The 14,216-nt window shown below is 39.6% G+C and overlaps 1 protein-coding gene across 1 annotated transcript; it reads left to right on the forward strand.

Moving 5' to 3' along the window:
- Positions 1–61: 61 nt before the first annotated feature.
- Positions 62–9,954, forward strand: LOC308435512 (hyaluronidase-4; the record flags this gene model as incomplete). The annotated part of the gene is made up of 3 exons (XM_080936198.1): positions 62–1,018; positions 7,095–7,184; positions 9,556–9,954. The coding sequence occupies 3 exons, from the start codon at positions 62–64 to the stop codon at positions 9,952–9,954; spliced, it is 1,446 nt and encodes a 481-aa protein (XP_080792324.1).
- Between the last annotated feature and the right edge of the window lie 4,262 nt (positions 9,955–14,216).

The raw sequence follows: 14,216 nt of genomic DNA on the forward strand, positions 1-14,216 counted from the left end.
ATTTCTCCACAGGACTTTTGGGTTGCCTTGAAGAAGAGGCAGTGTGAGTTTCTATGTTATCATGCAACTATTGTCTCAAGGACAGTTAAGACTTTGTGTTGCTCAACCGGTGCATCTTACATCAGGACTGCTCATATTTTTTATCCTGACGACAACTATCTCATCCCTAAAACCTGCTAGACTTCCAGTTTATCAAAGGAAACCTTTTATAGCTGCTTGGAATGCCCCAACCGACCTGTGTTTGATAAAATATAATTTAACACTGAACTTAAAGGTGTTTCAGATGGTTGGAAGCCCTCGGCTCAAAGACAGGGGGCAAAACGTTGTTATATTTTACGTCAACAAATTGGGATATTACCCATGGTATACATCAAAAGGGGTACCCATCAATGGCGGTCTTCCCCAAAACACAAGCTTACAAGCACACCTGGAGAAAGCTGCTCAGGATATTAATTACTACATCCCTTTTGAAAATTTCAGTGGTCTTGCTGTTATTGACTGGGAATATTGGCGCCCACAGTGGGCTCGGAACTGGGACGCCAAGGATATCTACAGACAGAAGTCAAAAACTCTTATCTCTGAGATGAGAGAGAACATATCCACTGCTGATATTGAGTCTTTAGCCAAAGCAGCGTTTGAGAAAAGTGCAAAGGTCTTCATGGAGGAAACTGTCAAGTTGGGAATTAAGAACAGACCCAAGGGCCTTTGGGGTTATTATTTATACCCCGATTGCCACAATTATAATTTTTATGCCACAAACTATACTGGGTCATGCCCAGAAGAGGAAGTTTTGAGGAATGATGACCTCTCTTGGCTCTGGAACAGCAGTACTGCCCTGTATCCTGCTGTTAGTATTAAGAAATCCCTTGCAGACAGCGAGAATACTTTGCACTTTTCACGATTTCGGGTGCGTGAATCACTGAGGATCTCTGCCATGACATCACGTGATTATGCTCTGCCTGTATTTGTCTACACACGGCTGGGCTACAAAGAGGAACCTTTATTTTTTCTTTCTAAGGTAAGACTCTGTTTGTCCCTTAGTGAAGGGTTTCCTTTGTATCTTAAAAAAATAAAATAATAAGCAAAACCAAACCAAACCAAACCAAACCAACCAACCAACCAACCAACCAACCAACCAACCAAACAAACAAACAAAAAAACCCACCACAGCCACCACAACCAAAAAAACATTTCTTTGTTAATTTTGCCCTTTGAAGAACACCCAGTTAGTGAAAAGCTAGCATCTTGTTCTTTCTAGACTACTGATCTGATTGGACACTTTCTTTGTTGAAACTAAATTTTGTTATGTTTCTCATTAGTATTTCTTTTGAAAGGACACAGTGAAGTATGTTGCTAGCAGCTGCTGACTTCCCTGTGACTGGTTGTTGTGGGAGATTATTAAAGTAGTTTGTAGTGACTAGGTTAAAAATTTAGAAAGGATGCTTTAAAATGGGGTTGTTTAGCCATACATGTAAAAGTAGAATGGTAGACATTCAAAATATAAAGAAAACATGTAAGCCTATAGACTGAGCTATCTTAGACATAGTTGTTTCTTGGATCTGCTAATGGAAATCTGGTAGAGTGGGGTGGCCTTGGAAGTTCAATGTTAACCACGAATAGTTTCACAACCCAGGTTAAAACTCTGAGATGATTATTGTTGTGCCTGACTATTTTCATTTAAGTTATATATGTTGCCAGAGACTCATTTGTTTCAGAAGAGCAACCTTTAAACTAAGTGACTTTCAGTCTGATTTTCTCTCCATCTGCTGACCTAGTCACTTCAATAGTAACTTGTAGGAAAAAGAGTAGATTTGGGTCCTAAGGTATTATACATATTCTCAGACTGAGAAGACTTGAAACCTTTTTCAACCATCCCATTTATGATGCAATAATATTTCTCCACTTTACTCACTACCAAAGGTTTTGAGATAGCTCAAGAGAGGCATTTCTTGCCTCTCCTTATTAGGCATTTCAGTTGATCAGCCTGTGCTATAAGACAAAAGGTTCTCTGAGTGCTTGACAGCCACAGATGGATGCTTAGGAAACACTTATGTATGGGCTTTACATGTGTGCCCACTGAAGGGAGGAGGTGCACATCTGTGGGAGGTAGAGAAAATGCTATGCCTCCAACACTGTGCTGAAGGTGAAAGTCTTCGCTCATGGCTGAACCCCAAACATAAGCTGCGCACTCACACTAACCCTCAAAATAAGCTGTGAAAATTTAATCAAGAATGGCAAGAGATCACTTCTGGGAGGTTTAAAGAAGCTATAGCAAGTTCTACACAACAACCATGACTCTGCTTGTATATTATACTCTATATGCTATACATACCAGAAAGGGTGTTTTAACTTCATATATATGTATATTTGTATATGTATACGATGTATAATGTATATGTATATATATATCATATACGTATAATATATATGCATATATGTATATATATATTTATACATATAAATACATATTCATATATTTAGGCTAATAATGTCCCTTTCTTTAGTGATAAGTCATCTATTTTTGAAAAACCAAAAGCAAAACTCTAAAATTTTAAGGAACAATGTTCATTTGGAAAGACAGCTTAAAGTCATAGTACATTCTGCACATGGCACATAGCTCAGGTAACCTTTTAAATAGTGACAACTCAGAAATCTTTCCCAGGAAAGCATCATCAGAATATGGGTCTCATCTCATTCTGAAAGGAGTGCTTCTATTTGAGCATTTAAAAGCATCAGCCTGCACAGCACATCGCTCAACACATCATAAAAAACATACTCATTTATTAAAACATCTGATGTTCCTTTCTTCCAAACTCTGAACAGCTATGAAGGGCTTTCATTTTTTTTCTCCCACATGTCTGCATTTTAGAGTGCATGCAAACATACATGCAAACATACAGTTAGGACCGTGTAGCCTTTCTCCTAACCTTTCCAGAGCTCAGCATTTTGGTTCTTAACAGCAACAACAAAACAAACAAACAAACAAACAAATCACCCCAAACAACAAATCGAAACAAAGTAGCCAGGGAGTAGAAGTGGGAACCATCTGCCCAACGGATTAACCTACCAGAAGTATGATAAAAATCAAATGAGAAAAGGCGTGTGAACATTTGAATCACTTCAAAAATACATGTGAAATAGCTATCATTTTAAAGCACGTATCAAAGCCTTGAACTTAACCGTGGGCTGTCTAAGAATCTCAGTCAGCATCCATAGCTTAGGAGAACAATACAGAGGCACTGATGCCTTGTTTCACTGGGAAGATAGCCTACACTACCAACATACAAATTCAATCTAGACACAGGTGAGGTCATGCTCTATAAAGACAATGAAAGGTGTTTCTGTGGCTCAAGATCTAAATGCTTTTGTGTAAGTCATTAGTTTCTCTGTTACATATTGGAAGTTGCTTAGTGACTGCTACTTCATTATGTTTCCCACTACTACATGACTTTCTAATATAAATTCTGGTAAGCAACAGGAACCAAAAGCCAAGTATGAAGGATAATTCCTCTAGGCATCCTATTCTCTACTTCTTCTTGTCCCCCTTACATATATACAATGTAATTTGATTAAATCCACCTTGCACTTTGCCCCTCAACTCTCCCTGGTCTTCCCTTCAATACACATCTCTCTCATTTCACGTCTCTTTTTTAATAACACGCTTAGTCACTTAGTGTTTTTGTAGAGCCTGTCTGCATGCCCCAAAAGACCACCAAGGAGCCAATTCCAAGGCAATCACACTAGTGTCTTTTTATTCAAGCTTTTTATTTAAGCTTGTACTTAGGCCACACCTCCATCTGTGATGCCCCAGGAGAGGAGGGTGGAAGCCCTGAGCTCTCAGCGGGACAAGATTTTATAGGAAATAAAAAAGCAAGTGAGGGGGTGTCTAGCCTGGTACACTTCTGATTGAGGGGCTGTTATGGAATTTTGTCACCCTTTAAAATAATTGGCTGGTGCTGGGAGCCAAACCATAAATTTAACTTCTGCTCTCCTCCTTATTGGTGGTTGTTAGGAAGTGCCTGGGGCAGGCTCGTGACCTGGAGAAACAGGTTTGTTGGGGAAGAACCTGAAAACTGGGGCTAGAGGGTTCAACCTTAGGTCAGGTTCTCTAAGATGGAGTCTGAGTACAAGATCTGGTCCCTCACTATTTGCTTATATAAGGTTATGGAACCATCGACAGGATCATCAGCAACTTTCTAGTAGCTACAGCCTCAAAAATGTGATTCCCTATCCCTCCAACAACCACAACTGCTGATAGCTTCTCAAGTAGGAGTGGAGCCACAAGAGTTCTCTGTCCCCCTGTAAGACTAGAATGTTAAGTAGCTTGATCTTGTTCCGGAAGCCACAGCTGCTGTGAGTTCCTAAGTGCAACAGTCATACCGTATAGAGAAGGCAGCATTTCAGAGCACTCCTGCTCACCTACCAGCTCTTTCGTCCTTTCTGTCCCCATATCCACGGTGTTCCTAAACCTTAGCAAAGTAGAGGGTGTGGAGGATTGACATAATGTCCCAACTAGGGCCGGACACCCATAGACTCTTAATCTCTACACTGAAATGGTTATGAATTTGTTAAAATCACTGTTCGCTGCCAAAAGAAGCTCCTCCGATCTAAGTTCAAAATAGCACATATTTATGGGTATTATAAATACAAGTGGTTAAAGACAGGTTGGCAATATGACCACTTAGTAAAAGTGCAGTAATATGTTTCTCTCTAAGGCCTATGGCCTCACCAGCTGTAGGCCTCTATCCAAAATTTCATTCCTAGATATGAGTTCCCTCCTGTTGAGTGGGTTACAAATCTAAGCAAAAAGTGATCACCTGTCGAACAGATGTGACACTGTTGTACCAGTGGGTAGATCTTGCTTTGGTGGTCAATACTGCAACAGAATTACCTACCACTATAATAGGTAAGGCCATTAATGTCTTTTTTCTACCAGTAGCCTGCTTGGCATCTTGGCACTATAGGACACTAGCTAGCATGGATGGATGAAGCTTTCTGATTAATTCCAGACTGGTTTTGTCCTCTTTGCTCTGTGACCAAAGTGCTTATCGACTTCTGAAACAATGATTTGAATCTGAGGATCATGAGCAAAGAAGCACAGAGGTCAGAGCTTATACTGGGACTCAGAAGCTCAGTTTTGCTACAGCCACTTTGTTCCCTTCTTACTATCCAGGAGGCTCCAACTCGTAGGTTGTCCTTGTATACTCTCAAAGGCATTTTCTTGATGGCTTCTGTAACGTCTTTGCTTTTCTGGTCCCCAGACTATCACCTGGTCTGTGGTTCACTTATCCACTTGACCTCTGCCAGATTACAATGAATCAGTATGATAATCACTTTTGTTTTTAATGTTACCGCCTCCTTATTTTTGGTCAAGATGTGCTTGAAAACTTGCTATGTCTTCAGTCTGTCCCAGTAAACCCTTTCTCATACTGACACCTGAGGAAGGTCATACTTTAATAAAACCTTAGAAGATATAACTATCATCACATAAATCTGTAACTCCCATATTTGGTGAATGTAAATCAATGACTTAAACACAAGATGTAAGTGCTATGTCCCATCTCTCCTTTGATAATGTCTCCTTAATCCTATGCAGGCTCTGGGAGACTTTCCCATGATCACACTGTGTGACTATCATCTTGCTAGTCTGAAGGTTGTTTCAAGTCAGTGGTCTGCATTTTTTATTACATCTTTGAGTCAACAAATGCATTTGCAGTCTAAAATCTAGACACTGCATGGGTTGTTCCTCTTCTGCTTGTATTTACCAGATGGTTGACTATTTCCAAAGCCTTTTTATGTACATTAGCTCATTTGAGCCCAAAGAACCTCTCCTTCCTGTTCTGTGTCTGATAATACGGTCTTGGAGAATAGAAATGGATATGAACCAGAAAGGTAAGTTAGTTTAAACTTAACTCCCTCTTCACATTTCAGAAACCTCCAGAAAATGTCTTTAATAATCTGTGTAAAGATGGGCATTGCCAATGGTTAACTTGGTTGATGTACTGTAGAAGTATCTGACAGAGAGTAATCTTCCAGGCATTGCTGTTATGATATGGTGGCCAAAGTAAAAAACAGTTTGATGTTTTTGCTTGTAATTTTCTCTAACCAGTTTTTATCACTTAGGGAAATTAATTTCCGGAGTAGCAGGTAAGTGTTTAGTATCCAGAATAGAGAAAGAAAACATTATAATTTAAAAGCTAGAAAACCAACAACATATACTCAACTCCCTTATATTTTCTAGGTATACCATCATGTTTAGGCACTAAGTCTTTAAATGATAAAGCACAAATTCCTCCTTCTGAAACCTTCATATCCTTTATCTTAACCATATTTGGAGAAATCCTTGTAGATTTGTTATCTAGATAAGTCTTAAATAAGCCCCATTATATCTAGTACTTTAAAATAAAAAAAGTGTCAGGGGCCAAATATAAAGGCTGACAAAGTCAGAGCATAGAGACACTAAGCACCGTACATTTGACTGGCTTGAATTCAAAAGGACAAGAAGCCACCTGAGTGACTGTGCTGGTGATGCCCACAGAGGTTTGTGACAGATTAAGGAAGGAAGCTAAAAGGCTTCTCTCTTGGAAAGAAGAAAATTCAGATTCTGTTTAGACATTTATATATTTGCTTGTGGGCAAATGTTCCCAACCAACTTCAAAGAAAGAACTTTTGGTGATTATGTCTATCTATGAAAATTAAGAACAATATACTGTCTATTAAGATATAATAACTTTTCTTTAAAATATTTATATTAGCCAGGCATGGTAGCAGGTACTATTAATCCAGGTACTCAGGGGCAAGCAAAGGCAAGATGATCTCTTATGAGTCTGAATTTAGCCTGATTTATATAGTGAATTCCAGAGCAGCCAAGGCTACCCAGTGAGATTCTGTACACACACACACACACACACACACACACACACACACACACACACACACACACAATATGATTCTGAGCATCATTCTACTTTACACTTATGTTTCTCTAAGAAAGCAGGGTGTGATTTCTAGGGAGTATTTTGTCTTAGCCTGTAATCTTAATCCCTAGTGATTTATCTTCCAATGATGGAGTACCTCTGTTCTCTTCCATCCAGCAAGATCTAATTAGTACCGTAGGAGAAAGTGCTGCATTGGGAGCTGCAGGCATTGTTGTTTGGGGAGACATGAATTTAACTTCATCGGAGGTAAGTCAGTAGCTTAGGGGCATATTGTTCTGTTTCCTGGAAAGATTACTCTAATCAAAGCTCTCATCACTTCCATAGTCAGCCAGACTTGGGATAAAACTTAAAACCAGTGCTTAGTACTTAGATCTGCCTAAAAATATCAACTTTGAAAAGATAGAGTTTGTAACACAAATATTTCTTTGGTTTCTATCACATGCCAAGAGAGTAAGGCTTGCTGTTTGCTTTGGTTCTGCTCACTCCATAGTTATGAAAGCTAATGAGTATTCATTCACAGACAAGGAGACAACGGGAAGTCAAGCAGGATGACAGATAATCAGGCTGGTCAATAGTAGAACTGTTACTGACCACCGCAGATTTCTCTGAGACTGGTTCTATTGCACTGGACTACTACAGGATGAACCCATAACTCCAGCTGCACATGTAGCTGAGGATGGCCTTGTTGGGCATCAATGGGACGAGAAGCCCTTGGTCCTGCCAAGTCTTGACGCCCCAGTGTAGGGGAATGTCAGGGCAGGGAGGTGGGAGGGTGGGGGAGCATCCTCATAAAAACAGGGGGAGGGGTGATGGGATGGGAGTTTATGGAGGGGAAACCCAGAAAGGGGGTAACATTTGAAATGTAAATAAAACACATCCAATAAAAATAAACTGAAAAATAAGTCAAGGAGTTTTGAATAAGGGGCAAAATGACTAGTGTGTGGCATTGTCCTAATTTAATCATTACATTAACTTTTAATGCTATGTCATCATTATAAAAACACAGCAGACATGCCAATGAAGACAAAGAAAAGGCAACAAGGCCACTCCTCTCCACAAAGAACTGCAGCCGTCTAAGAAGTACGAAGAGGGGGAGAAATAGTCTCCCCAGAGTTCAGACTGGAGGAAAAAAATTAAAAAGAGGAAATAGGTTGAGTCCTATCTGAAGAAGTAGAAACAGATAACTTTTAAATGTTCCCATTGAAAGTATTTCTTCTCTATAGAGAAACCAGCTGGGCTCTAGAACTCTAGACTCTAGAGCAACAGAACTTATACATTAAGTATATATATATATATATATATATATATATATATATATATATATATACACACACACACACATAATGTAATATATACATATAGTCATAGAATACATATACATGTATATATATGCACATACATACCTGTATCCTTACATACATATACACATCCATATAACTGAGGTCCACCAATGTCTGTCTACCAACAGACGACAGTCCAAGAATCCAGTAGTTGTTCAGTTCACCAGGTTGGATGCCTCAGCTTGTCTTCAGTATATGTCAGCATCCTGAAGAAGCAGGCCCTAAAGTTAGTAAAGGAATGGACCTGCTAGTGAGAGTGAGAGGGAGAGCAGCTTGCTCCCTTCTTTCATGTCCTTTATTTAGGGTGCCAGTAGATGTGGTCCAGACTAAAGGTGGACCTTCCCACTTTAAAGATCCGTATTAGAAGTGGCTTCCCAATTCACATGATTTAAGTAAGAAAAAAATCTTCACAGGTATAGGCCCAGTCATTTGGGTTTTATTTATTACCATATGTAGTCAAGTTGATAATGAGGAACAGCCATCACAGACACTCACGTGCCTTTATACAGAGAGCCAGAAGTTCAACTGCAGACTCATGGGAGCTTTGTCAGGAAATATTATACATAACTCAGGGGACCTCTATGTAGACCATGTGCTAGAAAACACACACACACACACACACACACACACACACACACACACACACACACACATGATCTAGTGTTACTAGCTTTCCTGTGTCTAGTTGTATGTAGGAATGTAGAACCTGTAACGGGTCATGTTTGAGTACCCCTGACAGAGAAGTCAGGCATGCTATAGGTGGGGAGGTCTACAGTAAATCAGTAAATGTGACAACTCAGATTCTAACACAATTAGAAAACAAACAACTCATTTCTGAGAAACAGCCTGGAGCATGTGCTCTGACGTGGATTCCGTTCTGTGTCTGTTCCTTTTGTCTCATATGACTCATTACCTTGAGAGAGAGAGAGAGAGAAAGAAAGGAAGGAAGAAAGGAAGAAGTAAAAAAGAAAGGAAGGAAGGAAGGAAAGAAGAAAGGAAGAAAGGAAGGAAGAAGAAAGAAAACAATGTATGACTTGAAGAACATGTTGACTCAGTCTAGATTGCTGGTTCAGCTACTTTGACTAACTATAACATCTCCCACCTCCAGGGCTTTTCTCATTTCTGATCTGAGACCTTTGGGTTATAGTAGAATCCAAGGGTTTACCTACTTTTGGTAGGACAAAGCCATCTTTTTAGTTCAGTCTCAAGAGCTGCCTCCAGCTTGAAAACCTCCTATCCAGTGTTGTTTTTTTGTTTGTTTCTTTTAACCTTTCCAGGAGAACTGTACAAAGGTGAACCGCTTTGTGAATTCCGATTTTGGCAGCTACATAATCAATGTGAGCAGAGCAGCTGAGGTGTGCAGTCATCACCTCTGCAGGAGTAACGGGAGGTGTGTCCGGAAGACATGGGAAGCTGCACACTACCTCCATCTGAACCCTGCGAGTTACCACATAGAGGCCTCTGATGGAGAGTTCACAGTGAAGGGAAGAGCATCAGATGCTGACTTAGCTGCAATGGCAGAGAATTTTCTCTGTCACTGTTATGAGGGTTATGAGGGGGCTGACTGTAGAGAAACGACAGAGGCCAGTGGCCGCTCGGGCGTTTCCTTTCCCTCTAGCTCAGTAATGACTCTGTGTCTGCTGGTTCTAGCAGGCTCTCAAAGCATTCAGTTGTGACATAATTGCCTCCTTTTAAGTAGGGTATTAGGGAATGGATAGATTTCACACTCTTCTCTCTTATGAGTTCTTTTGAGAAACATTATAAATCAGCGTATGTGTCACCTATAAATAGGAACCTATGACCTTATCTCCTACACTTTGGTTAGAAGCCAGATCTAGGAGAATAAAGCAATGCACATTGTTTTCTTGCTTCAATATTTCAATTGAATCTAAATCAAATTTTATTATTTTCCTAATTATATAAACAGCATACAAAGGAATATTAAGCTTATTATTTCAAGCACATTTTCTAGAAAGCAGTTTATTTATCGACAGGTTACAATGTAATCACCAGATTCAACAGATGGAACACCTCTGTCATGACCCGATCATTAGAGAAGGTGAAATGCGCGGCTACTGTGTCAGTATATGCTTCACTCCTGTCTGTTTCCGTGACAGGATCAATACTGGTGTGGTTTCTGAAGAGAGAGGGAGAGAAAGAGAGAGAGAGGGAGGGAGGGAGGGAGGGAGAGAGAGAGAGAGAGAGAGAGAGAGAGAGAGAGAGAGAGAGAGAGAGAGAGAGAGAGAGAGAGAGAGAGTTAGTTCAGGGAGCTGGTCCCAGCGCATCACCTCTCGTCAACCTCTCCCTTCACAAAACCTACCAGTCTGCAAACCACAAAAAGGTCCAGGATCCAGTGAGCTATAGATCCAAAAGCTGGAGTCGTGTTGATTTTTGAAAGGAGAACCGGTATTTCTTTCAATGAAGAAAGTGTGTAAGGAAATCAGCTACTTTGTCTTCCTCTGCTCCTCATATAACTTTTGAGCAGTAGATTTGAATTTAGAATCCCCTTGAACCTGATTTGAATTATGTTTTTGACTAGATATGTGGTGGTATACAACTTAGCAAATTCTTTATAGTCCCCCTTATCATCTAGAATTTGGTAGTATAATTCTTTTTTTTATTGTATTACATTTTTTGTTGGATATCTTATGTATTTACCTTTCAAATGTTCTCCCCTTTCCCGATTCCCCCCATCTCCTATTTCTCCTCCTTCTACTTCTATGAGCACAACCTCTTTTCGCCCACTCAGTTCCACCTCACCGCCCTGGCATTCCCCTACAATGGGAAAATCAAGCCTTCTCAGGACCAAGGGCCTCTCCTTCTATCGATTCCAGACAATGCCATCCTTTGCTACATTTACAGTTGGAGCCATGGGTCTCTCCATGTGTACTCTTTGGTTGGTGGTTTACTCCCTGGGACTCTGGGGGTCTGGTTGATTGATATTGTTGTTCTTTGGGGTTGCAAACTCTTTTAGCTCCTTCATTCCTTCCTCTAACTCCTTCATTGGGGTTCCTGTGCTCAGTCTGGTGGTTGGCTGCAAGCATCCTCATTTGTATCAGTAAGGCTCTGGCAGAGACTCTGAGGAGACATACGTATCAGGCTGTGTCAGCAAGCACTTCTTTGCATCAGCAATATTGTCTGGGCTTCAAGTCTTTATATGGGATGGATCCCCAGGTGGGGCAGTTTCTGGATGGCCTTTTTATCAGTCTCTGCTCCATTCTTTGTCCCTATATTTCTGTCCTTGAGTATTTTGTTCTCCCTTCGAAGAAGGACTGAAGCATCCTCATCTTGACATTTTGGTTTTCCTTCTTCTTGAGCTTCATAATGTCTGTGAATTGTATCATGGGTCTTCTGAGTCTTTGAGCTAATATCCACTTATCAGTGATTGCATACTATGGTGTTTGTTTGTTTGTTTGTTTGTTTTTTGTGACTGGGTTGCCTCACTTAGGATGACATTCTCTAGTTCTATCCATTTGCCTAAGAATTTCACGAAGTCATTGCTTTTAATAGATGAGGAGTACTCCATTGTGTAAATGTGCCACATTTTCTTGTCTCAGCAAATTAGCACAGTAATTTGCCTTGCACTCCTGGGTTCTTAGTAGTGTGGCTGATCCAAGACAATCTCTTGATCACCAAAGGAACAATCAAGCTGTTTCCTTCTGTGGGCAGTGAGCATTTATACTCACTTAGACGTGCTGTGGTCTTGATAGGCACTCTAAGAGGATATGGTTTTCTCTCCGTAAAGGTAATTTAATAGAAAGAGAAACTCAAGAAAGATGATGAATCTGGTGAAGAAGGGATACCACTTGGTGCCTTCTCTTCTTTCTGAACTCTTTCAGCTCAGGATCCTTGCTTGCTAGAGGTGACTGTGAAAATCTAATTCTGAAATGTATGATACAAACAAACAAAGCTTTAATTATACTGTGAGTGAAAGGTATGGTTATATACATAGATTAGCTACTTAAAAAATTAAATTAATTTTTATATGAAAGTTGATGTGACTAGCATTATAGAGCATTTACTAAATTTTAAGAATAACCAAAGAAATCACCAATAAAAACCTTACTACATGCTGGTAACTTTTTTGTAGTTTTTACTAATATTTCTTGTAAAATGATTTTTGTATTGTAATTATATTTTATAATCTGTGTTTCAATTAATAACGTGAGTGTTTTTCATTTTATTTCATAATCTTCATGCATGTTATTTAAAAGTCTTTTTCTCTTTCAGTAAAGGGATCAAAGGGAGAGATTTATGCAAACTAAGCAAGTGCTTTAACAGCAATTTTGAGTTAGAGTCTATGTTAGGCAAGCTGACCTGGGACTTGTTATGTGTTTGTGAACTGTGTCCAGAAGATGCCACATCTATGTCAGAGATTACTTCTTCTACTACAATGATAATAATGACTATGGCAGCAGCATTTTTGTTTTGTTTTTTTGTTTGTTTTCTTGTTTTCTGAGACTTTTTCTTCTGTGTTGCCCTGGCTGCCCTGGACCATACCCTGTAGATCAGGCTGGCCTCATACTCCGAGATTTGCCTGCCTCTGCCTCCTGAGGGCTGGGATTAAATTCGTGCACCACCAACAAAAGATTCACAAGGCTCACTGACTGATAGTTCTGAGACTGTGGTTATCTGGAATGTGGCTATTGGGCTATGTTTTTAGCAGTCTTAGTAGCCGTTCATTGACCCCTTCTTTGTTTCCCCTAAAATGCCTGTGACCATGAGATAATTCTTCATGGAAATGATGTGTGATTCAGTAATGATGATAGAACCTACACACAACACAAAGAAGGGGTGCAGCCTTGACACTTTTCTTTTGAGACACAAAAGAGTTAGTTGACTTTACATCCCATCTCAACAGAAAATATCAAGGCGCATGGACATCTATTTATTATCACTAGTCAAATTATGCAGAAATGTAACTTACGATACGATTTTGTCATCTTGCATGCAGAAATAATAAGAATGATGATGACTATGAGGATGATGATAATGATGGTGATGATGATTTCTTATCTGCCCTCTGACAGTTCTTGTATAGAAGCAAAATGTAGAAAAGGTAGTATGAAGCTGAAGTGATTGCTCATGGGAAATATAAAGGTGTTTGCCATCATATATGATAACCTGAATTCCATCCCAGGAATCCTCATGTTAGAAGAATAGAACCACTCATGAGCTGTTCTTTGATCTCTATATAGATGCTATATGTGATGGTCAGGTGCACATACACAAGAGGAACAAGTAAATAAATGTATGTAATAAAATATTTAAAAGAGAAAATATGTATATCTTCTTAAAGTACTCCAAATTAACAATTTTGATCATCTAATTTATGGTATACAAAATGATGTTAAGATTCTTGAAACAACCTCTGACAGTTAAATCAATGTATTTATTACCTAAAATACTAATTTTCATGTGATAAGAACATTTGAGATTTACATGTAATCATTTTGAACTGCAAGGCATACTTGTCTATTATATTCATGCTGCAAAAATAGATTTTAAAATAAAAACTTATGTGTTCTAAGAATTCGTGTTCCTAACTATTATTTCTCTGCTTTCTATATCTTCCCTATAGCTCCTTTTTTATTATTGGTTATTTTGTTTACTTACATTTCAAATGTTATCCTCCTTCTCCATTTCCCCTCTGAAAATTCCCCGATCCCAGCCCTGCATCCAAGACCCCATACTTCTGCCCCACTGCCCTGGCATTCTCCTATAGTGGGGCATTGAGCCTTCACAGGACCTAGGGTTTCCCTTCTCTTTGATGCCAGAAAAGGCCATCCTCTGCTACATATGCAGCTGGAGCCACGGGTCTCTCCATGTGTGCTCATTGCTTGGTGTTTTAGTCCCTGGGAGCTCTGGAGGGCTTCGTTGTTTGTTGTTCTTCCCATGGGGTTGAAAACCCCTTCAGTTCCTCCAGTCATTTCTCTAG

The sequence above is a fragment of the Micromys minutus genome (assembly GCF_963924665.1).
Source record: "Micromys minutus genome assembly, chromosome: 23".
NCBI lineage: Eukaryota > Metazoa > Chordata > Mammalia > Rodentia > Muridae > Micromys > Micromys minutus.